This window comes from Acanthopagrus latus, chromosome 18 (assembly GCF_904848185.1).
Source record: "Acanthopagrus latus isolate v.2019 chromosome 18, fAcaLat1.1, whole genome shotgun sequence".
NCBI lineage: Eukaryota > Metazoa > Chordata > Actinopteri > Spariformes > Sparidae > Acanthopagrus > Acanthopagrus latus.
Genome location: NC_051056.1, coordinates 26,218,990 through 26,244,005, shown reverse-complemented (window position 1 = coordinate 26,244,005; position 25,016 = coordinate 26,218,990). Strand labels below are relative to the sequence as shown.

General features: G+C 42.5%; 1 protein-coding gene across 5 annotated transcripts in view; it reads left to right on the top strand.

Moving 5' to 3' along the window:
• The window catches only part of diaph2 (diaphanous-related formin 2), a 391,770-nt gene that overhangs the window by 319,819 nt on the left and 46,935 nt on the right, over positions 1–25,016 (top strand). For all 5 annotated transcript variants that reach the window (XM_037076294.1, XM_037076293.1, XM_037076295.1 and 2 more), the window contains 3 exons: positions 285–449; positions 8,297–8,432; positions 23,862–23,954. In XM_037076294.1, coding sequence (XP_036932189.1) covers positions 285–449; positions 8,297–8,432; positions 23,862–23,954 — 394 coding nt within the window. The remainder of the gene's footprint in view (positions 1–284; positions 450–8,296; positions 8,433–23,861; positions 23,955–25,016) is intronic.

Genomic DNA, 25,016 nt, shown 5'->3' with positions numbered 1-25,016 from the left:
GTTGGAGAGGTTATTGTAATGGCACATTATATTGTCTCTGACCCTTCTTTATCCAGTGTTTTGTTTTGCTGACCTTGACCAAGGTGAGCTTTTTGAATGCTACGAAGCCACTGAAGTGATCATTTCTCAGAGTGCCCTGTTTTTTTTTGTTTTTTTTCCCACAGGTGAACATATTTGCGAGGTGTCATAATGGTGCTGATTACAGTAGCTTCTAAATATGTTCTGTCCATCCATGTGTGAGACATGTTTTTCTACTTTTTTTCCCTTAACCCCTTCCTTCTCACGGCTTCTGCAAGCATGCCCGGGAGCAGTACGAAAAACTGTCCACGATGCACAAGAACATGCAAAAGCTCTACGAGAGCATCGGCAGCTATTTCTCCTTTGACCCACAAGTAGTCAGCGTGGAGGATTTTTTTGGAGAACTGGCCAACTTCCGCATCCTCTTCATGGTGAGTATAGAGTTTATAATGCTGTGTGCATGTACATAAAGAGTCTAGTCTTTACTGTTTCTTCAAAGTAGACACATATACAAACACACACACACACACGCACAGGGACTGACAGAAGCCACCACCCACACATGCACACACACTGCACACACTTTCGCTCACTCACACACATCGGGTGTTCAAAGACACCCAATGTGTTACGAACAAGAACAGAAGTTATGTGTTAAACATGCGCGCATTTTCATCAAACTTCCAGTGCGTCCTGCTCGATGGTGAGAGCAAGTGCAAACATATTATAACGTTATAATCTCAGGTTTTAACTAAACCCCCCTCAACGAAAAAAAAAATGCCCGTAGCTTGCAAACTCCACACCTCCAGTTCTTAACTCTGGCTGGCTGTAAAAAAGAATACAAAAAAAAAACATGGCCCCGAGGTGAGTTAACCCTGAAAATGTTGCTTTGACACTATCAGGGTTATTTTCCTCGCACAGTTAGGTTAGACACATTTTATTCAGCCATTCAGCCGCTAGTTTCAGTTCCGGGGGTGATTTTCACTTTTCCACATCATAAAAATGCCAGAAAGTTTTTGGTTTGTTAGAGTGCAACATTTCTTCCTGGCCACTTATTTTGGTCTTTGTATTCCCTCGGTTGGCCCTGACACGCTTTCAGTCTTTCTTTTAAGTTCTTGCACTGTTCCTCTGCAAGAATGAAACCGCGCTCACCCGCTGTGTGATTTCCTTCCATATGTCATCTTTTAGTAGGTCATAATGCCACTGTGTCTGCCAGAGATGTTTCTTCCATTATCGCTGACATAACCTCCTTTTTTTTTAACTTTCTTCAACACCATCTTAGTCTCAGTAACACTAAGTCCCCCTATTTCATAATGTATGAATGGTAATATGTTATAAGTTGCCCTTCTTCTGGGTAAAAATGGTGCTCAAGAAGTGTTTGTTTCCTTTGGGGCCGTTATTCAAAGTATTTTGGGTCCAGTCAACATGCTGGCATGTGCTTTAAATCTCAAAAGATATCATATGCAGATATAGTCACACAATTTCCCAAATGAGAGACTTCGTTTTGCTTAAAGTACATCCTGTGAATACAGAACGTGTTCATTGTATTATAGATTTTATGGATAGAAAACTCACAAGGCATCTTTTCCACCTACACGCAGGGACGCGGGAAGTCAATCCCAGTCAGCGGCACTGAGGGGTCAGTATATATAATGACGTCACTGGAAATACACAACATCCGGGATTATTGTTTAGATTTTACTGGCCAGGATAACTTATACCTAATAGTTCCTGATAAGAATTATCAACAATTTCAGAAGGCTTGGCACTACAGCGGGGGCCAACCGTAAACACAAGCATACTTTTTTAACTCCCCAGACTCCCTTAGAAATTCACTCAACTTTGTGAAACGCTGTCAATGTCAGATTCTTAGTTACTTGGGCTTTTTTGTGAAATTGGCATATGTTTACATTATGTACCTTATTTCTTTGTGTAAAAAATGCCTCTGTGTCCGTTTTTGCATACAGAGCAGAGAAGTGAGATCTGATCACAAGTAGTCACTCTGTCTCTCTCTGCATCACACCCCTGGTTGCTGCATCCATGCCTACATACCATATACTGTCCTGTAAATCCAAATGGGTGTAACAGAAAAATGAGTCATGGCATTTACCTGAGCACACAGCGTCAGACGCTTAAATCTGCAGAACGTAAAGTTATCTTTTTAAGACAGGATGCTTGTGAACTTTTCCCTCTTTTATAAGTACTGACTGGGGGCTGTAAGAAGAAGCCAAAGTTATAAAACAGATTAGAATATATTATATCAGAATATATTATTTGAAAGTAGAAATGCTGAGAATAGGGGAATGTGTAATGTCAGTGTCTTACTGATAAAAGAGGCTCGGGCATGCTTCTTAACCTGTTAAACTGGAGTTTCATTAGCTTGCGGCTGCTTGTGTGTGCGTGCATGCGATGTCACCCCGGGGCATTGCAGATCTTACTGGATTTTGTTGCCGTTAATGAGCCTAGAGAGGAGGTTAAGATTTTAAGACTTAATGAAAGAGCATTTTACCTCCCACCTGAGAGTTTGAAATAATTTTCCGTACGTCTGGAAGAAAAGTTTGTGTAGAACGTGTAATATTTCCTTCAACTAAAATTCAAGGGTATGTTCTCTATACAAAAAGGAAGCTAAACTCTCTTTTCTGTATGTTGACCCTCACATTCTAATATGTAAACATTTTTTTTTTTGGCCATCATAGAAGAAAGAGCATACACGAGTGAGAAGCATGAGAGTAAAAAAAAATCAAATTCCTTCTACCTCATGCTGGTGTTAGGATTGCAGTGATAGCAGCAAATAAAGAGCACAGGTCAAAGCAGATGAGTCGTTGAGGAGGCAAAATTAATGTCAATGAAAACATCATGCCAGAACAAAGCGAGCATTTCTTTAATTCCCAGAAAAACACATTTTAAAACGTGTCAAGAGTCTTTGCTTTTTCCACCTTCTGCAGTCGATCCATCTTTCTTTTGCCCCCATCCGCCTAAAACAAGTCCCGGTGTCAGGACGATGACATGGTGTCCAGAAGGCACGCTCGCAGTCTTCACAATCCATTAATGTGAATGACAAAGTCTCCTTGTCTGAATCCTTCTCCCCTCTCTACTCTGATCCCCATCTGAAACCAACTTTTCATTCCCGCTGATCAAAGTGCACCAGCACACAACGCAACGCTCCCCCAAGGATTCCAGAGTTGCATATCTCTAAAAGAGGCATCCACCCAAGAAAATAAATTATTCTCTCAAGCAAATAGCTGCGTATGAATATTTTATTACTGATTTAAACTTTCCTGCTATGGATAAGGGGGAGGAGAGTGAGTGGGATAAAGTGCTGTGGTGTGGTTGAAAATGGGGGGGCTGGTTATAAGTTAATGTATTCATATAAAAACAATCCTTTAATCACCACATTCTTCAGATATTATTTATAGTTTTTGGCTCTTCGGTTTGCTGACAGAAAGGCTAATCCCATCTGCTTGCGGAGTGCAAGGAATCAATGCTTGTTTCTACTCGAATGTTGTTTTTATTTTCTTACCCTGTGAAAACAACTGAGCTGGCTCCTTCGCAGCTTCCTCCTCAGCTTTTTCTTGTCAGGGAAGGACTTTTTTTTTTTTTTTTTTTTTTTTAGTTATTTATCTTTGACGAAGTCGACCCACATTAACCATCACTGATTTGTTCCGAATGGCAAATCTCAGCGAACACTCTGACGCTTTGGCAGCTAATAATTTAAAAGAAGAGCCCTGAATTTAACTTCTTGATATGCGCAGTGTGCCGCAGACTTTTTATTTCAATATTGTGACATTGAGTTGTTTGTCTCAGACAAAACATCTTCGCTAACTTCCCTCTGTTGCACTGCCCTTTGTAATGCATTCACAGCACAAAGCATCTGCAGTATTAAAGAATTCCATTGCAATACAGTCACCCTAAATTGCTTTTACTAAAAAGCAAGGGCTTAATGCACCCGACCGACATGAGGCATTTGAGTAAACGCATTGACAGACAGTCCTCACAGAACTGAATGTAACTGATAAGAGAATCCATTAACTCTATTTTCCTTCTGTTTCATTCTCTTTCTCTCCCTCACTCCCATCCTATTCTCTTTTTTTTCTCTTTCCCGTGGCCAATGAAATATTATTTGATTTCAGCACATGGAGTCAGTATTCGAAGAGTCCAACAATTTGTTAATTTAATGCTGCTGCCATATTCTGAAATAGAGTATGAGTGAAATGCAATCGCAGGGCCTGTATGTGTAATCCTGACCAGGAGCATGGGGGGATGAGGATTTTTTTTTTTTTTTTTTTCCATTAATGAGTTATCAAAGCGCAGCAGATGGGCTGGGATGAGCTAACAGTCTTCCTTGTTAATTGAGTGACTTTCTAATAAGACCAAAAGACCCAGACCGGGTTCGCAAAGTAGCGAGATAGAGCATCTTTGAGATTAAAACGATGATTCGGTGTGTGCGAGTCTGTTTGTGTGGGCGCATCCGTCCACTTCTGAGCCCATTTGATATTTCTAAAGCTCGCTAATTCCTTCACAATATGACAATAATTATCATAATCACGCTGATAATGTTGAAGACGATGCCCCCCGACAGTGCCACCCCACCCTCCCGCTGAATCAATGTTTTTCTTTCTCCCTGCATTTTATTTATTTATTTATTTAATTTTATTTTTTTTACTGACTCTAGGTCGAGAGTCATAAAAACTCATTGCAGCACATTCTGGAGGTCACCTATCAATGTGGGAATACAACTATACCACGGAGCAGAAGTCTCACAATCTGTAACCTATAACTTCTTGAAGCCATTTCCCCCTCACGTCCTGGCACACGGCGTAACAGATGGCTAATAAACACATTTGCTGCTTAAAGCCCAGGCGCTGTAGTGTTTGTAAAATTCAAATGAGATGTAGAAGTGACACTCTGTGTGAGATCACTGGTGCAACTGAGCAGTTGGAGAATACTCACTTGCTCCCTCACTGGACTGGCAAACTTGTATGCATGGGAGGGGAGCCATGCTGTGGGAGATGTATTGTGTTGTGCAGGGTCAAGGAAGAACAGCAAACACATTTCATGAATTATTGAAAGAACAGACCTGGAAAGGGGAAAAATGCTGCCTGGCCCTTGTTGGTAGATTGGACCTGTGGGCTGCACGGCATTCAGTTTCCAGCCAGTAATAGATGGAGGACTACTTATAATCTCCATCTTAGACACACCGGAGAACACGAGTGTGACATACTCTGACTGCATCTCATGGCCTCTACCAGCCTGAAAACAAGGACGGGGCCTGTCACTAGTGTTGTTGACAAAGTACTATTGTGAGAAAACACACATCTGTTCTGTCTTTTTGAGGCTCCAAATTGAACATTTGCATATCTCCCTGAGCAATATGTGAACAGTACCTGCACCACATTTTCCTACTTTACACCAGAGGGATTCAGGGCACAGAGCCAGTCATAAACATGGCCTCCTGACTGCGTGGTTTCAATGTATTATTTAAGGTTCTGTAGGTAGAGTCAAGGCCACGGAGGATGGTCTATCATGGGAGATAATCATAGGGGAGAAAAAATCTTTTGACCTTTGGGTTGGTTTGAAGTGTTGCTCCACTTCTGATGTGAGTCTTTTTTGTTATTTTTTCTACTTTTTTTTTTTATTTTTCTAAAGCTCTGTGACCGACTTTAATCTTTATTAATTTTATTGCAGAGCTTTTTTCTTTTTTTTTTTTTGTTGGATTATTTTGTTTGCAAACAACCTCCTGACTTATGTGCCTTACTGCATTAAAGTAATTGGTTGCATTTAGTTAAAAATATATTTTCATGGGGTTCTTCACAACTTTTTAGAAAATAGCATCCTCATTAACTGGGAATTCTTAATAATAGAAATACCTGTTACCACCTGACTGTAGCTGTGCAATAAAGACACATAAACAAGTGTTATTCACTGAAGAAGACCATGAGATGTGGCTGAAACCTCCAGAAGACCCATAAATGCTGATTTCGTTAATGAATGAAACTGTTATTCAAAAGTAATACGATTAGATTTTTGCTATAATAACATAAATTGTCTCATGTTTTAAGACCAAAAACGATAGATAGATAGATAGATAGATAGATAGATAGATAGATAGATAGATAGATAGGTAGGTAGGTAGGTAGGTAGGTAGGTAGGTAGGTAGGTAGGTAGGTAGGTAGGTAGATTTTCACAGTGATATACTAGGGGGCCGATATTTTTCCACCCCTGGTTGAGTGTGGTGGCCAAAAATAACTTATTTTTCACGGTCAACATTCTAAATTTCGTACTATGATCTTGTGTAAATAAGAGTACTCAAGAGACAGAATGAGATGCATGGATTTTTTTTCTGAAAATGTAGCTGAGACAGTTGAGAGAAACCAGATCTTTTGTCTATTTTTCCACTGAGATTTAAATCTGCTTTTTCTGCACTGAATATTTTTTTTTAAAACACCCCCCACGAGGATTGTTTATCTCTTGTATGTCCTCCTACAATATACAGAGTTGGCAAGAAAATGAGACCTGATACAATCGGTTGTTGCCAACGGCAAAATAAGGCGCCATCAAAGAGAACGGTTCGGGCAATGGGGAGAAACAGGAGATCTGTGAAACATATTTGTTGCTATGGTAATTAGTGGTGCTGTGTGATTAGAGCAACATAAGTACGTTGCATAATCATGTTTACTGTCAGAATTAGTTGTTTGTTTAAAATAAGTTTTGCCGGCAGGATTTTATTTGTAATCTGCATAACTTATCTCACACAACTCTACTATGCTGTAGATGTTGAGAACTGCGGCGATATTGCTTCCAAAATGAATTGAGTCCTGTCAGTGGATGAGGACGGAAATCAATTTGATACGTGCTGCCGGAGCTGCTCGTCACTTAAACTAAATGCGCTAGTTAACCGTTTCTTTACTGCGTCTGAGCACGGCTCTCATCCACTTTAATTCAAAACAGCAGCAAAGTGCACACAGTCAATAGCCCTTATAGAGTGTAGCTGTATCGTTTACACAACCTTGATGTGGTGATAAAATGTAGGTTGATTTGAGAGTGTTCATCGACTTCTGGCTGCTGACGAGGCAAAACATCTCTTCCTACATTTTCATAAGACAAAAACTTCTCCATTACCTCCTTCTCTCTCTTGCTCTCTCCCTCGCTCGCCCGCTCGCTCTGTCTCGTTGCCCTTGTCATCCAACAAGGAGACAGTGACAATAAGGGCTCGTGTCCTTGGACATGGAGCAAAGCTCTACTATTGACTGGCATGATGAGCTGCTCTTTCCTTGTTCCTTCCCCACAATCCCTGTAATCCTTCTGTCTTAGCTGCCAACACGGCACACACATCACGACCACAGGGGCATTAGATGGTGGGGCTACTGTCGCCACTTATTATATCAGTGCACAGACAGGGCCATGCCTTCACTTACTACCACACACACACATATGCATACATAACAGGGGGGGAACACCGCTGATGAGAAGAAGTGCAGAGAATGCCCATGGACTCCAGCACCGGCACGTAGGCTCATATGCATGTATACACATACGGTATGACCTCTCGCACACTAACACCTATGATGGGTCCTGTCAAGGGCTGCGCCACAGGCCCGGGATGAGAGAACATTCTGTTGTCTCCAAAGGTCACACGGTTGCATCTTACTCTCTGTTGGCACAAGAACAAACTGACACATTTGTAAAGGCTGAATCTCCACCGTTGATTATCTCTCTTTCTCTGACTCCTTCCTGACATTTCAGCCGGTCACGAAGGAGGAGGAGGAGAAGGATGATATCTCTTTCCACCTCCTCAGAGACTGACAATATAAGGGAGACATAGCATGAAAAAAAGAAGAAAGGAGGAAAAAAAACAACAGTAGCAGCAGGAACAGGAAATATACTGGCATGGTACATATATGTGCCGATCATCTCGCATTTCATACATATATTTATATTTATAAAGTGCCACATTGATGTATGAGTGATAATGAATCAACTGCATTATTGAAAATATGTAAAACAGTGCAGACGCCTTCCTTACACATACACGTCCATACACAAGGCATGATGCATTGTTTTTTGTTTTTTTTCCAGCAGCTTATCTCTAACTATCAAACTCTTCTCTGAATAAGAATTTGCTGATGGCATGCTGCTGCATCTGAACACTATACAGTAGCAACGGCAGTAAAAAGAGTGGTGGTGGCAGGAGCTACATTCTGATTTTATCTGTGTGTGTCTGTGTGTGTGTGTCTGTGTGTGTGTGTCTGTGCGTGTGTGCGCGCGCGTGCCTCATCAGGAAGCAGTGAAGGAGAACCACAAGAAGAGGGAGATGGAGGAGAAGATCAAGAGAGCCAAGCTGGCGAAGGAGAAAGCAGAGCGCGAGAAGCAGGAGCGCCAGCAGAAGAAGAAGCAGCTGATTGACATGAACAAAGGTATGCCACTTCTCCCCGCGCCACCACAGAGGCAGAGACGCGCAGGCAGGTGGGGAGTTGGGAGGAGGAGAACAGGAGGGTGGAGAAGGGGGTTTCAGGGAATTGTGTTTCACACAGATTTGAACTCTGAAGGAAAGAGGATAATGTGTAGGAGTGGGGGGAGTCATCTTTTCTTTTTTTCGTTCGGCTGTGAAGGAATCTTATACTTACTCCCATAGCCGGTGCTCTGCTACCAAACAACAGGCAGATTATGCTACTTTTAGCTTGTTTTTTTTTTTTTTTTTTAGTCCACGGTATATTTTGCTCACATAGACAGAAACACTCTCTCCTATAGTAACATGCACATATATTTCTAAACAGGTAGCACATTTAAAGCTTGTATTTTATACTTTTGGGTGTCTACCAGTAAATGTGTACATGCTTTAACAATCAAAAAAGCAAAAGCATTTTTGTCACACTGCTCATTCCTGCAGCTATATTTCTCTGTTCGTCCTCCGTCTGAATTTGGAATCTTTTTTTCAGAGCCAATACAGATACCGAATATTAGTAATCGAGGAGAATGATAACCAATACTGGCTTCCAATATACATTTGCAGTTAAAGTAAAAATCTTGGTCTCAAAATTTAGAATATCCAGTGAGGGAATGTAAGTTAATACAATTTACCTGAGTGCCATCCTTGAGAACAGTTTAGAGGTTTACATTTTCTACTTTTGTACTCTACATTCATCTCATATATTTAGTTACTTTAAAGAATTAGATTGATTAGTGTTGATAGGATGTCACATGGGACCTATAACCAATAACCAATCAGATAGAGCTATAGCAATATCCAATATGGGACCTTTAAAGTCATAAATATCTATGTTGAGACATTGAGCGATACCACAGAGTGACAGATGAACGATGGTCCATCAGATTAATTAATTTTATTGGCAATCAGACACAAAAATACAGAGACCAATGCCTGGAAAATGCTGAACATCAGCCACCGACAATCGGTCTATCCCAAGTCTGAATGCTCTGTTTAAGCTCCTGTCGCTTTAAGACCGCCCTACTGGAAAAGCCTGCTCTGACTGGTCAGGCTTCACAAGCCTGAGCAGGCCACACCCACTGCATTTCTGATATGCACTGCCTGTGTTTTTGTAACCACAGCCGTGCTTGAGGACATTGCTGAAGGCAGAAACTGTAGAGTCGTGCCATCAGTTTCTGAACACGGACTGTGAGCATGTTGTGATTCTTCACAGTATTTATGGCAAATAGCAATTACAGCTGCTTTATAATCAAAAATAGAAATGGAAATTTGACTTTCTACAAATGGGATTCTTAAAGTCATAAATATCTATGTTATAATTTGGCAGTGGAACCAGTTATTGAACAGCATTAATCAGTAAACACAAATAGTTTATTTGCTCCCTCATAGACTCAGCAGTGGCACAAAAAATAGGTCATATCTGATAGGTGGCTGAGGTTGACTTATGAAAGAGGCTGAAAGTTGCTCTGTAGGTTCCAGCTCTAACACGATCCTGCTGCTGTTATTCGTTCATCACTGATCATGTGCAAGCAATGCAACAGAAAACGATTACTCCTCCAGTCTGAGACTGTTTACAGGCAGCCTGCTATATTTATTGTCGTGAATCATTGGAATCACTCTATTGTCCCCCAGCGATGCCAGTAAACCGTGTATTGATTAGTGTGAGTTGCAGTTGTTCAGACATGAAAAATTAGAGCGCCAGAGCCGTATTCCTGCATCTAGTTATGCCAATGACATTGTGAAGGAATTTCAAGGCTGAAGGGGCTTTTGCGAGCAGTCACTGCGGCCTTTTGTCCATTTTTCTGACAAACAGACTGGGATTTCCACAATTCACCAGCTTCTAAATGTCAGCGCCAGCCAAGGACCTCTCTGTAGCTCAGCCACGTTGGGAAATGTGACAAGACAGTCTTCAGTATGCCACAAGCTCTCCAAGATAATTGATGCATGCTTCAATTTTTTTTCTTTTTTTTTTTTTTTCATGAGAAGTGACCTCTTTGAAAGCTTCACTTTTAATAATCCAACATGGCTGCGCTGAAGGAGGCTGTCTACCCCTCTCTCTCAGTCTGGCTAACCAGATGGAGAAGGGGTTGAGAAAGTAGGTATGATATTAAATATTTCTGCCAGAGCAGATTTTGATCTCGGTTTCTGAATGCCGTAATATGACTCGCATAAATAAAACATGAGGATGACATGGGCAGCGTCGCCTGCAGCCTTGGAGATAGCGGGGATTGTCCTCCACACCAACACCTAGCTCATCGGACTGTCGCGATCACACTGACCTTGGCAGTTATGAAATACACACTTTTAAATTCATACGGTATGGAAGCTAGTCTGCTTTTCCGCCTGTCAAGGTTCTTACCTGCATTGACTACACATTTTCATTAAACCTTGAATAGCTCCTTTTTGTGTACTAACTTTTCTCTCTATGTGAAATGAAATCAGAGAAAGGACAATCCAGCGCGGAGCTATTTAAATGGATCCTGTGAATGGGAACGAATCTGAGCCAGAAGCAGGTTGGAGGTTACAGCAGCTCGCTGTACTCCTTGTGTTCTCTCACAGTTTCTCTCTTTAAGCTGTTTGGTTGGAACACACATAGCAGGAGAGTCAGTGTTTTCTCGTCGCACATCTTCCTCTTTCTCTGCCTCTACTCCTCTCCGGTTTGACAGCCTTGGCTTGAGAGTCTTGGCTTCCATTCTGCTCTAAAATTCTATGTGTGCTTCAGATATTTTCGAGGAGTTAGTTATTTGAGGAGACTTTGCGCATCAATTTTTCATGTCAAGCATCCGCCGTGTTCTCTGTGAAGGTTGATGAAACTAAAGGTAGTGTACCACGCAAATTCCTCTTACCATTAATTAATCACGGCCAAAACAGTTTTCACATTAATCTAGGTTTTAGAAGGTCAGAGGCTAATTGGAGCGCTGCAATGAAGTTGATTTGCCTGTTCTTGTCCTCATTATTTTTTTCATCACAATCGTGACTAGATAGATAGATAGATAGATAGATAGATAGATAGATAGATAGATAGACAAATGGATAGATAGATTGACGGACAGAACTGTTCACTTAAATATTGTACGTTTTAGAAATCCATTAGTGTGAACAGATGGGGTAAACATATGGCCATTGTATTATGAGAATTAATATACAGGTCAATAATTTATGTTTTATGGATTTACTGATTTACTCATTATCTTGCTTAAAAAACCATTTGATGGATCATACTATTGTGTTTAATGCAATTTCAAGAGGCTATTTTTGAGAAAGGATAGATTTTCTGTCATTCCACAAATTGCGACCTAATCCTCTCCGCTTGCAAATGATTAACAATGAAATGCATATTTAATGAGAGTTTAATTCATTTAGCTTTTGCCAGGATGGCACCAGGGTGGGTGGGCAGGGGCGGGGGGAGGGGGAGGGGAAACAGAAAAAATGCTTTTAGGAAACTGGTGTGAGAGAAAGAGATAGAGAAAGAGAGAGAGAGACAGAGAGAGAAATGATTTTCCTCCCATTTCCCAGTTGATAAAACTTGAGATTAAACTGAAAGTGCACTGGCGTGTGGACTTCTTCAACAAGCATGATTGATAGATGAGACAAGTGCGGAGCTAAACGTGTTTTCCGTGTGAAGTATTAGAAATCCTAATGTAGGAAATTGCTTATGAAATCATTACCCGGTCACCCCATTTGTTTTAATTTGCTCTAAGTGGATTTCCATATTCTCTTGAACTGACCAGATGTTCAACATTTACTAAATCACTTTACTTCCCTGGAAATAACTGTTGAACACTGTCGAATAAAGCCAAACTAATGCCTCCGTCTGAAGCAGAGGAAGATGGCTCATCACAGCAGGATATTTTTTATTGCCGCGTATGAAACAATGTCACGAGCAGCATGCCGAGTGTGTCAAGAGCCGGAGCATGGTAGAGCATCTGGACTTTGTTTCTCTAAGGCATTTGTGAAGAGTAGCGGGCCCCTCTGGCCGCCTGCTCGGCTGGCACCGCCGGGGTCAGTGCCCCCGTCTGGGGAAAGTGTCTGCACCCACATGTCAACCGAGTACCCCAGTCATATCCACTAAGCTTTGAACAGAGCCGGAGAGGGCACATGCCGCTTTGAGCACAATGCAGCTTGGCATAAGGCACATAGGAATAAACAAACAACCAGGAAAAATACAAGTTATTTGAACATTTTATTTAGTCCAGGCATTTTCTCCCAGGTACCACAGAGAAACTGTGAAGAACTTTGAGTTTAACATGTTTGCCGTCAACTTTTCTCCAGCCTACTTTATATGATACAGTTTTCACTGTGTGAAAAAGTAGTCGTAAGGTTGTGTAACAGCCTCCTTCACCACACGAACCTCTGAGAAACATTTTTTTATCCCCAACCCGAGGAATATCAAGTTCAGAAGCATATTGGTTGTAGCCGGGAGTTTTACAGCACCTTTTTATAGCTGTACCAACTGCCTGCTACCTGACAACACACATCAAATGTGATCCAACTGGACTCATTTTCTTAACTAACCTGAGGTCCCCAAAATAAAATGATCTGAGTAGAAAACAAACTTTCTGTGTTATCACTTTACTTAAACCGTAAAAACAAATTCAGAGGCTCCACAGATGCTGTTTTTATGATTAAGTTTTACCTGCGAAACGATCATTTTTTAACTACGTGAATTAGAGCCCACTCAGCCGCTTCAATCCAGCCTCGCAGCAGCTTGCAGACACCAGCAGAATGCAGACCTATGCACTGTGTTGCTCTGTGGGAATATTATAGTGGAGCAATAGGTTTCATCAAAGTGTTTGTGTTAATAAAAACCAGGCACACATTATTATCACCTTGAATGAAGCTGTCTTTGCTTTCTGAAAGTTGCATCCACCTCATGGTCATTATGTCTAAAAAACGACTACGCCGATTAGCAGTAAAAACAGAGGTCTTATTATGGTAAACCTGCTTTTAGTATGTATATTGTTCAGTGGAAATTAATCCTTCACACATCGTGTGCCCTCCTTTTCCTCTCCAAACGCATATTTTTGTGCTGGTGATCGTCGTCTAGGCACATTTCCCTTTCAGCGAGGCCTGCTAGAATGAGGTCTCCGTGTGTCTGTGATTCTCTGCAGAGAGCAGTTGGCATGTTGACAATGATGGGCCTGCAGCTTCTATTTATGCATCCTTCTTGTCAACCTTTCACACTTTGACGATGAACTAGTGCATGTTTACATAAATAAAAGTGGGCTCCGCTCAAAAAAAAACACACATTCGATTGACTAAACTCAAGCAAAGTAGTTAGATTTTAGTGCTTTTTGATCTTTTTTTTTTGCACACGTCAGTATTTTCTATATGCCTGAGCCTTACTCTGACATAGAGTGACTTCTAGATATCGACATAAGATGAACCACATCTACTCAAATTAACATTCATTCTTCGAGACTGACATTGTTATCGATTCTATAAAGCTATCTCTGGCTTAAATATTTAATATGATACGTGTCCAGGGTATGATATTTACCTTTGTTTCTTTCCTGTTTGTGCATTTTGTTTTTCTTTTGTTTACTGAAGCACATTGTCCAAATTCAAGTATCTATTAGTGTGGCATGCTAAACTAAATTGACATATTTCTATGCAGCCGGCTGACTGGTTGTGGCTGGCAGAGTCCTGTCAGGATTGACAGTGGCAGAGATGTGGATTGATGGCTTTGTGTGACACTGACAGCTGCCGGTAGGGCAGCGCATACCTGCGTCGCAGCCATGCCAGCTAGGTGATCTTAGACAAGCGCTGACAGGTGGCGGCGGGGCGGACAGGTTAGCTCTCTAAGTTTGCATAGTGTCTGTACAGCACAGTCGACATGGCAAACAATATTACCAGGGGAGATAGCTTGTAGAGGCGTGAAGGTCAGAAACCCGAGTAGATAAAAGAAATGTTTCTGAGAGAGATTCTCACCATTCCTCAGCTTAGATTGGGAAATGAAGGCGGTATTAGGGAATATAACGGACAAGGACAGACCTTTACAGAATGTAATGATGATATATGGTGCAATACCTCTGAATCTGCTGCCTGTTTATTCCCTGAAGTGTCATTTCTTTGTCACGCCACTGATGGCTGCCATGTCTGGTGATGTATTTTTAGTTTCTGATGAGTTATAAAAATGAAGGATCTTTCACTACATCTGCATACGGATGTCACAGCAGCATGATGCCAAACTCAAAGCAAATTGCTTTTTTCCCGCCACCCTTGCCTTTGAGCTGTGTCGATTCCGATTGCAGGAAGTGCCTGGCGTGCTCTGAAACTCCTCGGGTATGGATTGGTGGATTCCATCATTACCTTGAAAGACAGGAACAAGGGCACCGGGATTATCTGCTGTCATACATCCATTCTAATAAATAACAGCATATTAGATTGTGCCGTATCTCAAGTCGAAATCGGAATTCTGCCTTAGGTGATGATGACTCGCAGAATATGGCTGACTGCTTCGGCTCAGGTCTGTATGAGCAGACAGCATGAATAGAAACCTGTAGAGAAAGAGATTTATTCATACACAAACGACAGGCGAGGATTAAATATGTGTGATAGGCTGCAAAATGACATTTTTGTAATTGAAGATGATACAATGAAATACTCCAATACTCACGCTAACAGATTATAACATTTCCAATACATTTCCATAAATAAATGTCAGCAGGAGGAAAATGAGCCTTGCTTCATAGGAGGCCTCTTAATATTCTATGATAAATACCATAGTTCATTAGCAATTAAAGGCAACACCAGGGAATATTCCTGTATTTTTTGTCTGTCTGCCTTATGAATTAAATTGTCAAGATGAATATTTGTTGTTACTTTATTTTGTGGCACACCTTTTGTATCAAGAGAAAGACAAAGAACACGTGTCAGAGGGCACCTTGAGGCTTTTAATCACTTTTTATCTTTACCTTAATTCCTCTAAGGTCACAATCAAGGAAGTGAGACACGCATCAGATATCTGTCTTTCCTGTTTCCTCTCTTTTGTTCCCTCTTTGTCTCGCTCTTTCTCTCTGTGTGTCTCTGTCTCTCTTTCACACACACACAAACACTCGCCACACTCACCCCTCCATGTTCTTTTTCTCCCTCCCAGTGCTTTCGTTAATGTTCTTCTTCTCCTTGGTGAAATCAGCTCAGGCTCAGTTGAATCTCATTAATTTGTGGGTGGTTCAAGTGTCTGATCATTTCCCCTCCCAGATCTGGACCTCACTAGTCACTTTACAGTCAATCAAACCTAATTACCCTCACTACAAAGACCATCAAATCCCATTGTCAAATCCATTTAGCTTCCCCAGACAACACCGCCTTTCACTGATGCAAACAGCCCATGTGTGGGTTGGTTCAGATGTTATCTTGATCTGGATTCCAAAACTCGGTATCCGCCGTCCAAATGGGCCACCCGTGTAAAATGAGCAGTCTACACTTCCCCGGATGGATGAAACCCAAAATATTTACAGCATCTCAGTACAACTGCACATGCCAAAGCCTCCTGACATCCCTCTTTTTGTCTCAGCTGATTCATTCAAGTGGCCCGAGAATGAACTTATATGCATGGTAAACAAAGGCAAGCATGATCAGAGCCAGTGCAGTTGGCATGGCACTAATAGATTGGGGCTGTTCTTTTCCATGTGCCAGAACAGCGCGGTAAAGGACTGGTGTTAGCTTGTTAAATGTGTTGGAGGTTTGAGGTTTAGCCGAACTGCAGTAAAATTGGCTGTTTCCTGCTCACCTCCTCATCTAACCAGCTCCCGCTGACTGCATCCTCTTTGACGCTTCCTACCCTGCAATATTTAAAACCAATCTCCTGTTAAAAAAAAATTTCCTTGAAGTGGATGAGTCACAAACAGTCCAGCACTATCCTTGAGAATAAATGCTGTAAGGGGCAGCCTTTCATCAGAGTTACAGCTTATTGTTGCCAACTGCTATTAGCTAGTTGCAGCTAGCAGCCCTCTTGGTTGACTCGAGCCTGCCCGGAGTCGGAGCTTGGGGCACCACGGAACTGTCGGTGAATGCTGGCAGGGAGTGACGCTGGAATGGACACAAGAACCAAGCAAGCAGGCAACAGAACCAGTTTCAGTAGCAACATACCCCGACTGAAATCACACGACGGGGGAACACTATCACTACTTCATTTTTTTCTTTTTGATTGGTGGAAATGGGCTTCCATGTAGACGTCTTTGATACAGTGTCAAAACTGTTCTTTACTCACATTTTGTTGAGAATTTAGGTCACAATTCAATTCCAGTTCTTTTATATTGCACTTTAAAAACATTTCAATGTGAATTAAGACCTGAAATGGTTCAGATTCCATTAAAGCCTCCATGTTTGCTTTGTAAATGTCTGACTTTAGCGACTCTCTGTGGTAGTATTAAAAAAACATCGCTAAGGTAGACAGCAGTGCACAACAATGTCACCACTCCCTTCTGAGGATCCAGCCTGAGCAAACTAGAACTGAAGTGAAAATCATCAACAAAGACTGCACCAATTTTCACAGGGATTATTTTGTCATTTCTATTTTTCTTTTTTCTTTTTTTTTTTAACACATGGCAACAGAAGCATTTGAAAGAATCTATAAATGCCTCAAAAATTGCTCACTGGAGCTTTTTTTTTTTATATAGTAGAAGATTTTACCACTGCTCTGATTTCATCGAGGGCAGATCAGAAAACACTGACACTGGATTAAAACGAGGTTGAAAAAACGAGACGGGTAGAGACACGGACGTGATTGAAGCTCAACACCAAACCAGAACAACTCTTATATTACACAGGTGCTGCAGTACCACTCACAGTGGAACCATTATTGAGCCTTATAAAAAAATTTAAAAAAAACCTCTAGTTTCTATCTAGTAGGCTGTAAGACCACACGTTGGATCAGTCCGACCCTGACATGGGTGCCAGCAGGGCCACAGAAGCCGTGACCCCATGTGGCTCAGAGAAAGTGTGTCAACTCAACATCTGTCAGTGCTGAGTTTGAGCTCTCCCTGGTGTGTTGGTGGTGTTACTGGGCAAACTAGCCAGAAGCAGTGGATAGATGGTGATAGCAATATGGTAACCTGGGGGGGGGGCCGCAGGCGGTAGAAGTGAATTATAGCAGAGGAAGCAGAGTGTGGTGACTGCTACGATACAAGCACACAACCCGCCCCCCCTTACCCCTTCCCATCTCCCAACCTCCCCTCCCTACTGTTTCTCACTTGGGGCCTGGCAGCATCCATCCAGATGGAGGGTTTATTTTTGTTTTTGTTTGTTTACTTATTCATGCATCCAGCTATTCGGGGCATCGCAGGGGCTTTCGTTCCACCACAGAATGCAAATCGCCACGGCGGCTAATCCACTTTCATCTCTCCCTTGTCGACATCCAACTTCTTTCCATGTTTCCCCCAGTCTCTTGCAGTCAGGACATCTCTCTTTCTTTCAGGGTAGGGGGATCAGGCCCGCAGTGACCAGGGCAGCACTGGCTGCTACACTTGTCTCTTCTTCATGCATGTCAGACACGATACACCTCCAGCCCCCCCGCCCCCATCTTCGAGACATTCTGCCCCCTTCACCACATTTTCCCTTCCTTCCCTGACCCTGGCGCCACACAGGGGCTCGTAGCGAGAGGAAAGTAGTATCTACACTGCCATTCCCCCTGGAATGGAGGGTTGCGGGAGCATCCCTAATTGAGTTAGGAAGGACATGAGTGGGTTTGCTCCATCAAGTTGTTACAGTAAAACAATCCAGTTTAATCAGCAGGCAAATCTGTCTTTTTTATGAGCCATCTTGCCCTTCCGTTCCCCTTCTTCCTCCTCTCTTTTTCCACTCACTAGTAAACACATGCACACGCACACACACACACACACACACACACACACACACACACACACACACACACCCCTACAAATTAAAGACCGGAGCCTGTCTGAAAAGTTTCTTGGGTCATTGTGTCAAAGCTTTTGTCAGGGTTGGGTGGTTGGACTGCGGGGAGACGGAGAAAGAGGAGAAAGAGTGAAAAACAAAGGGAAGACATCTAACAGGTGCATGACTGCTGTCCTTCGGGCACTTGTGTTCTCTGTGCTCTCTGTGGCAGTAATGGTCTCTGTCTGCACGGGTCTTAGGAGCTGCTGGGACTGCAGGTAAAGGGGGGGCCGAGGGGTGGGGGGGGGTGGGGGGTGGCCGCCACTCAACGCCAGACAGTAAGAGAGTAGACAGCAGAGCGGTAAGAGGAGGAGGAGGGGGGGTGGAGGTGGAGTAATGCAGGTGCTTGTGTATGTCTAGGTGGCTGAGCCTGAATTCAGATGTGAAAGTAGCACAAAACCAGGTGCATGCCAGCGAAAGTAGAGAGCAGACGAGATTAAAAGAAAAGTGCGGTTGTTGCTTCTCCACCTGGCCATAAAGCAGCACCCGCCCCTCCCTCCACCGAGGCCTTTGTTTCACGGCTAATGGTCCAGGTTAATTGCACAGGTGACTCTCTGTGGGGGAACAGATGGGCTCAAATGTGTTCAAAAACAATCCGCAGCAAGCTGAAAAAAAACAAAACAACCCAGGAAAGACTTGTTCCTCTCCTCTTTATTCTTCCTTTTCTTTCTCATCTTCTCTTAGGGTGACTCGGGTGAGGTTAAACTCTCGCTGTGTTTCTCTCACGCGGTGATTTCAATTCATCAAGCACAAGGCCTGTAAGCTCTCATTAGATCTCATTACAGTGCAAATTAGACTCAGGGACTGGCTACTGGAAGGATAGTGGATAGTAGCGGGTACTAGACATCTCTCCCATGCCCAATGTTCCTCATGTCGAACACTTTAATTTGGTTAGGGAGGAGAGTGCTGTGCTTTTATAAATTCAGAGGATATGTAGCTGTGATTTATTAAAATGTGTGACTATGATAAATGTCATTATTGTGTGCGCTTACGCTGTTATTTATCTTTTCAATTAACATGCCACTGTGGCGACCAATTTCACTTGTAGCATATAGGATGTCATAATTTGCCATTATACCAGAGGCCCGCACATACCAGACAGAAGCTTTTTAAAATTCGAAGAAATATTTGTCTCTCTTTTCCCCCATGAATCACGAAGGCTGCATGTGAGCCATCAGAAATTGAGTTCTCAATCGACCCACTCTGTTTTTTTTTTCCCCAGCACAACATGCAGGAGATGACAGATAGCAAATTGAATTTACGAACAGGCTTTGTTGGCACTGCTGCATAATTATAGGAATGCCATGCCTTTGGTGTTTAAAAAGAGAGTCCCAGCATTCCGTTCAGATACATGCGAGGTTTTCTGCTCGGATGATTGAGTGAAAAGCTTTGTCATGCTCTGGAGGCAACAGCTGCGCTTTCACTTTGCAGTTATATACATATTTTGAGTGTCGGCGATGACTGATTTTAATTGGCAGGAATAAACAAATTAGATGTCATTTTTTGCATAATGCAAGCTTAATTGTTGGATTCTTAATTGGTCTTTAAGATAAGGGATGAGAGTTTGTATTGATGCATCTATGACGCATCGTTTTTTTTTTTTGTTTTTTTTTAAACTCCTGGCTGGATTCCTGCGTGTCCTCTAACTGATCTTGCCAGGAGCAGCCATGAGTATAGGTCATCCTGCTGACATACGTTGGAGTACGCTCTCTGTCTGCCTCCCTTCAACTATCCATCCTTCGCTGTCTCGGTCTGTCAGGCTTACACTCACTTGTCAGCCAAGAAATCTTCACCATAAATTTAGATTAGTTAAGTGCAAAATATCCAACACACATTCCTATCTCTAAAAAAAAAAAAAAAAAAAAAAATGTGCAGGCAAGTTTCTTCCGTGCATGTGAGGGGTCTGAATGCCTGCGCTTGCATACCGCAGTGTATGTTTTAGAAATAATTAAATGTCACAGGGCTCAGGCCGTCAAGTAGCCAGGAAGGTGTTTTACGACCTCGTGTCTCGCCTCGCTCCGCTAGTCCCTCTCAATAACCCACTCCACCACACGCACTGCTGCACCCACAGAAACCCTCTTCACTTTTTCTCCCTAGCTGCCTCCTGTGCTCGTTCCCTTCTCTTTCTCCTTGTGTTCCACCACCTCCCTCACTCTTTGCTTCACATCTTCCTCCCCCAGCAGTGACACTTTTAGTACCTGTGCTTATTCTCTCCCCTCACTTTCCTCCGATGCAACTGTTGAAACTCGAGTTTGTGCTCTGCTGCTTGTATTCTTGAACAGCACATCCCTGCTGCTTTCTGCTTTCTTCGACTTTTTTATCTCAGTACTTTTTTTCCCTTCCTTTACATTTTTTTTTGGGTGGGGGGAAACTAATCAGGTGTGTGAAGTCTTTTATGCCAGTCCTGCTGAGAGCACATTAGTCTTGTTACCCCCCCCTCCTCCTAATTAGAAAATGTGATAGTGCTGCTTGTAAATATATTGCAGACTGAGCCAATCCCCAGGGCTCGCTGTTACATTTGGCACAGCCTGTGGGTGCAGCTACCACCTGATACTCAGGTAAAGGAGGGGAAGGAAGGCAGGAGGGATCAAAGGGAGAGATATGGAACAGGTACACCATTTCTCTCTAGGAGGTAGAGTTTCACAGAGCTTTATTTCTGCACTTAAAGGTTTAACTGTTTAAGAAAGTACCTAAAAGTGCAAAAGCCAAAACCATGTTCCACACCTCCACACGCTTTAATAAGATCATTAAAGGACCCCGGGGCTGTCTTTTGAGGTGGCCACCAAGGTGTTTCATCACTGGAAGGGTTTGTCAATGTCTTGGGTCTTAGCCCATCTTAACCCATTTAGAAAGCAATTTCCTGTGAGCAGAGGGGATCTTTCCTCTTGAGAAAGATCTTTGGGCATAAAAGGTTAGCTTTTCTGTAATTCCCCAGCATGCAATCTACCACTGCTGCTAATGAGAAGCGGATGAATATTTGCCCTAGGTTTAACAGCTCAAAATAAGACAAGAGTGAATTGCAGGAACGTGGCAGAAATGTCTGCTAAAGTGGGCAATGTTATTATAAGTAATGAAGAAAGTTTGCTCTGAGGATTACTGGAATAAGTGTAGTCAAATAGTATTCCGTTCTCTTTTTTTCTCTCTAAAGGCTTACCTTGTCTTTGCAGTTTTGTCAAATATATTCACATATAAACACTTATATATGTTAATAAGTTCATCGTCTGAAGGCTCATTTGTGCTCATTTCTTGCTGAGGGTAAGGCCTGCTCAGGTTTCAGCCGTGGCCCAATAGGACATAGTTAATTGAGCGCTCTGGGGTGACTGGGGAGTGTGTTTCCCATTTTAGTCATTTTGGTTCTTTGTGTCTGCAGTCCTCCCCCTGAACCCAAGTCAGACTACAGCTCCCAAGTTCTGGCCATTACAAATGATGAATTGTGCTACAGTTAAGCTAGAAGTAGGACAAATTGATCAAAGTGTCAGGTGCCCCCTGTGATGTCTAGGTCTCCATGAAGAAGGCAGTGAAGAAGGAGCTGTCAAAAAGTTTCTTGTGCCAAGGTGGTTGTAGATAAATGTTTACCTGCCACTTAACACGCTCTGCCTTCTGTCAGACTCACAATGTGTCCTTGCTAGCCTACATACGAAGAAGGAGTAGCTAAAGATCTTGGGAGTTGATACAGTTATAGCAGCTGCAAGTTGTTCACCATATTGTTCTTTGGGTCCACTGCAGACAAAACCCATGCCCCCCCCTTTTAAACCAATGAGCTTGCTATCTGAGGTGTAGTGCTGCAATTTGAGATAAGCACTACTTGGCTCGGCTTTGGTTTTGTTCTGATAAAGCTGGTCTAATTAAGCTTGATTTAATCGGGATTGCTTTTAAGCACAGCACACAGCCAGAACAGATACTTTGATTTCAAAGTAGCCCTTGGGAAGGACTTGAGGAAGAAAGAGAAGGAATGAGATAGAGAGCAAAATTAGTGAGTACGAGTGAAGAGTTGCTTTTTTGAAAATTTGCATGAGACATGTTTCTATTCTTGGTCTTCTTTTACTTGCATGAATGATTGCAGGTCGGGTGGTTTGTTGCTGGAGGAGAAGGGGAAAAAACATACGCGGCCCTGACTTTTTCTCTGGTAATGGCGGAATATCTGCCATTCTCTCAAATTAATAGTGTAGCATTCGGTGTCAACGTGTTTTGTTCATAAATTCAATTTGCTCGACTGTCGTGTCTCTTTGAGATCGCGCAAGACCAAAAGATTGATCACCCCGGTGTCGGGAAAAGTGCAGCACGATGAAAGTAGCAGTTGTCGCCACTTATTTTCTGAATGTTTCCCTTCAGCTCTGGCTGTAAGCACAGCAGAGAAAACAAGATGCCTGGACCCAGATGGTAAACATCGGGGAAGAGCTAGTTCACTCATGTACGCCAAAGAATTGATGGCCAAGTTTCCAGCTCTACAATAAGTCACTCTAATGATCCTATTTTAAAATAATGTCTGTTCTGGACCAGCATGATAAAAAGGGTGCCCCTCTGACTCATTAGTATCGGGGCGCAGAGATAGATGACCCAGATATAGAACCTAAGCTTATTTTTGAACCCCCGCTTCCATTGAGCAGTAAGCTGCATGTGCACAGTGTGGGCACAACTTGTCATGCTGTTGGCCTCGTAGCACTTTAAGTGTCTCCTACCTGTCTCCTCAGCCACGCCGACTGCCTCGAGTTCTCTAGTTTCATGGATCCACACGACAGCAAGAACGGTGGGCAGGGGGAATGTTTTTCGAAGGCCGGTCCTGGTGTCATTGACTGAACAATGATAGAGCACCCGGGTATTGAGCGGCTCCACACTAAATCTTTGTAAAGAGCACTTAGCTCCCCTGCGTTAGCCACAGAAAGAATATCTGTCAATGACCATCAGTGGATGCTTTCATCCTGAGGCTCCTCTGCCTGTATTAGTTGCTAAGCTCTAAGTGTATTTTTCCTCCTCGCAGCTTTTTAGTGGAAGAAAACAGACAGGCCTGAGTGACAGGCCTCTGTCTCCACACTGATGTAAAAGACTTGTTTATATCTCAATCAGAATCACGGCTCTTTCGCTGTGGTGTAAGGTGATTGTTCAAGCACCTGCAAATGGAGGGCATTTGCTTTTTCCACACCTGAATGCCGATAAATTAGACCTTGAAGTAACCATGAACATGTGCGTGTATCTGTTTGTGTGTACTTATTCGCATGTGTAGAGATGCGTTGATTAATCAATTAGTTGTACGATTTTAATAAAGGATTAATCGCTCCTTCAGTTTTAAAGAAATAATGCTAAACATTTGTCGGTTCCATCTTCTTACCTGACTTTGGGTTCTGGGAAGTTGTGATGAGCGTTTTCACAATTTTCTGACATTTTATTGACTGAGCAATCGTTCAGTTTATCATAAAATATCGGCAGCCCAGCATGTGTTATTATGTTCTTCATCCTGCCATTGTATGTAAACCTGCCTGTATGGTGTGCTTTCTTACAGAGGGTGATGAGACCGGAGTGATGGATAGCCTCATGGAAGCTCTACAGTCCGGAGCGGCCTTCCGCGATCGGCGAAAACGGACACCACGCAACGGTAATGCAGCAACAAGGATTCCATGTTCCACTTTATAATTGTTGTTGTTTCTGTCTTCCCGCTCAGTATCTGGCCACTTTCTCCTGTCTATCACACAGAAGCAGCTTTGCTCTCTGGTTGGTCTTTCATTAGTGTGTACTCCTGTTGTTTTGACCTTTTGACTCGATTCATTTCAAAGATTCATGACTGATGCCCACATAAAACATGTACAATACATACAGGAACATATGTGTATACAGACCAGGTGTCTTAGAAAACAAGCAGACGTGTGGCTTAGCGCAGGTCATTAGCGATTTATTGTCCCTTAGCCATTCATGAAGCACTTATTATAATGTAGCCACGCTGGCTGCGGTTGGACTGAGGCTGATTTAGTGTAATCCTGGTGTTAAAACATTCTGTTCTGCCATGATGAATGGCCGGTGCCCAGGGGAGTACCACCTAGTGGGGGTGCCAGGGTCAATTGATATGCAAGTCAGAGTTCTGCAGAAGAGCCACAGGTGCTGCCATCTCCACACTGGCAATCATGGTAGGGAAAAAAAAAAACAGAAGGGGGGTAAAAAAACAAAATCACACCAAAGCTTGATTGGATGATTCTGCCATAGACAGGCACACACTGCAAAGCAAGCAGTAAAACGCACAGGTTATTAAGACAGAGGAGATAAATTAATGTCGCAACCATATTTTTAGATTGCTGTTAAGCAATGAGAGGTTGTGGAGTTTGAGTAATTAACTTTAATATCAGCAAAAAGATTGCTATTTACTCTTACTCCTGCCTACAGATTAACTTGCTTTGATTCCACTATTGAGTGTTTAGGTTAAATATTAATAGAATGAATTTAGCGGAGGGTAATTGCTGTTGCTGATAACCGAGAATATTAGTAGTAACACATAAGTCATGTCCACCGCGGCTCTGCCTGTATCACACCCATTCTTACGCTCAGTAGAACAGAAAAACGTACATGCACAAATACTTTATTCTTGCTTCAACACCTATAAAGCTGCTCATCAACAAACATAACCAGCTCCAATCTTCTCCTGCACCTTGTTCATTCCATAGTTCTG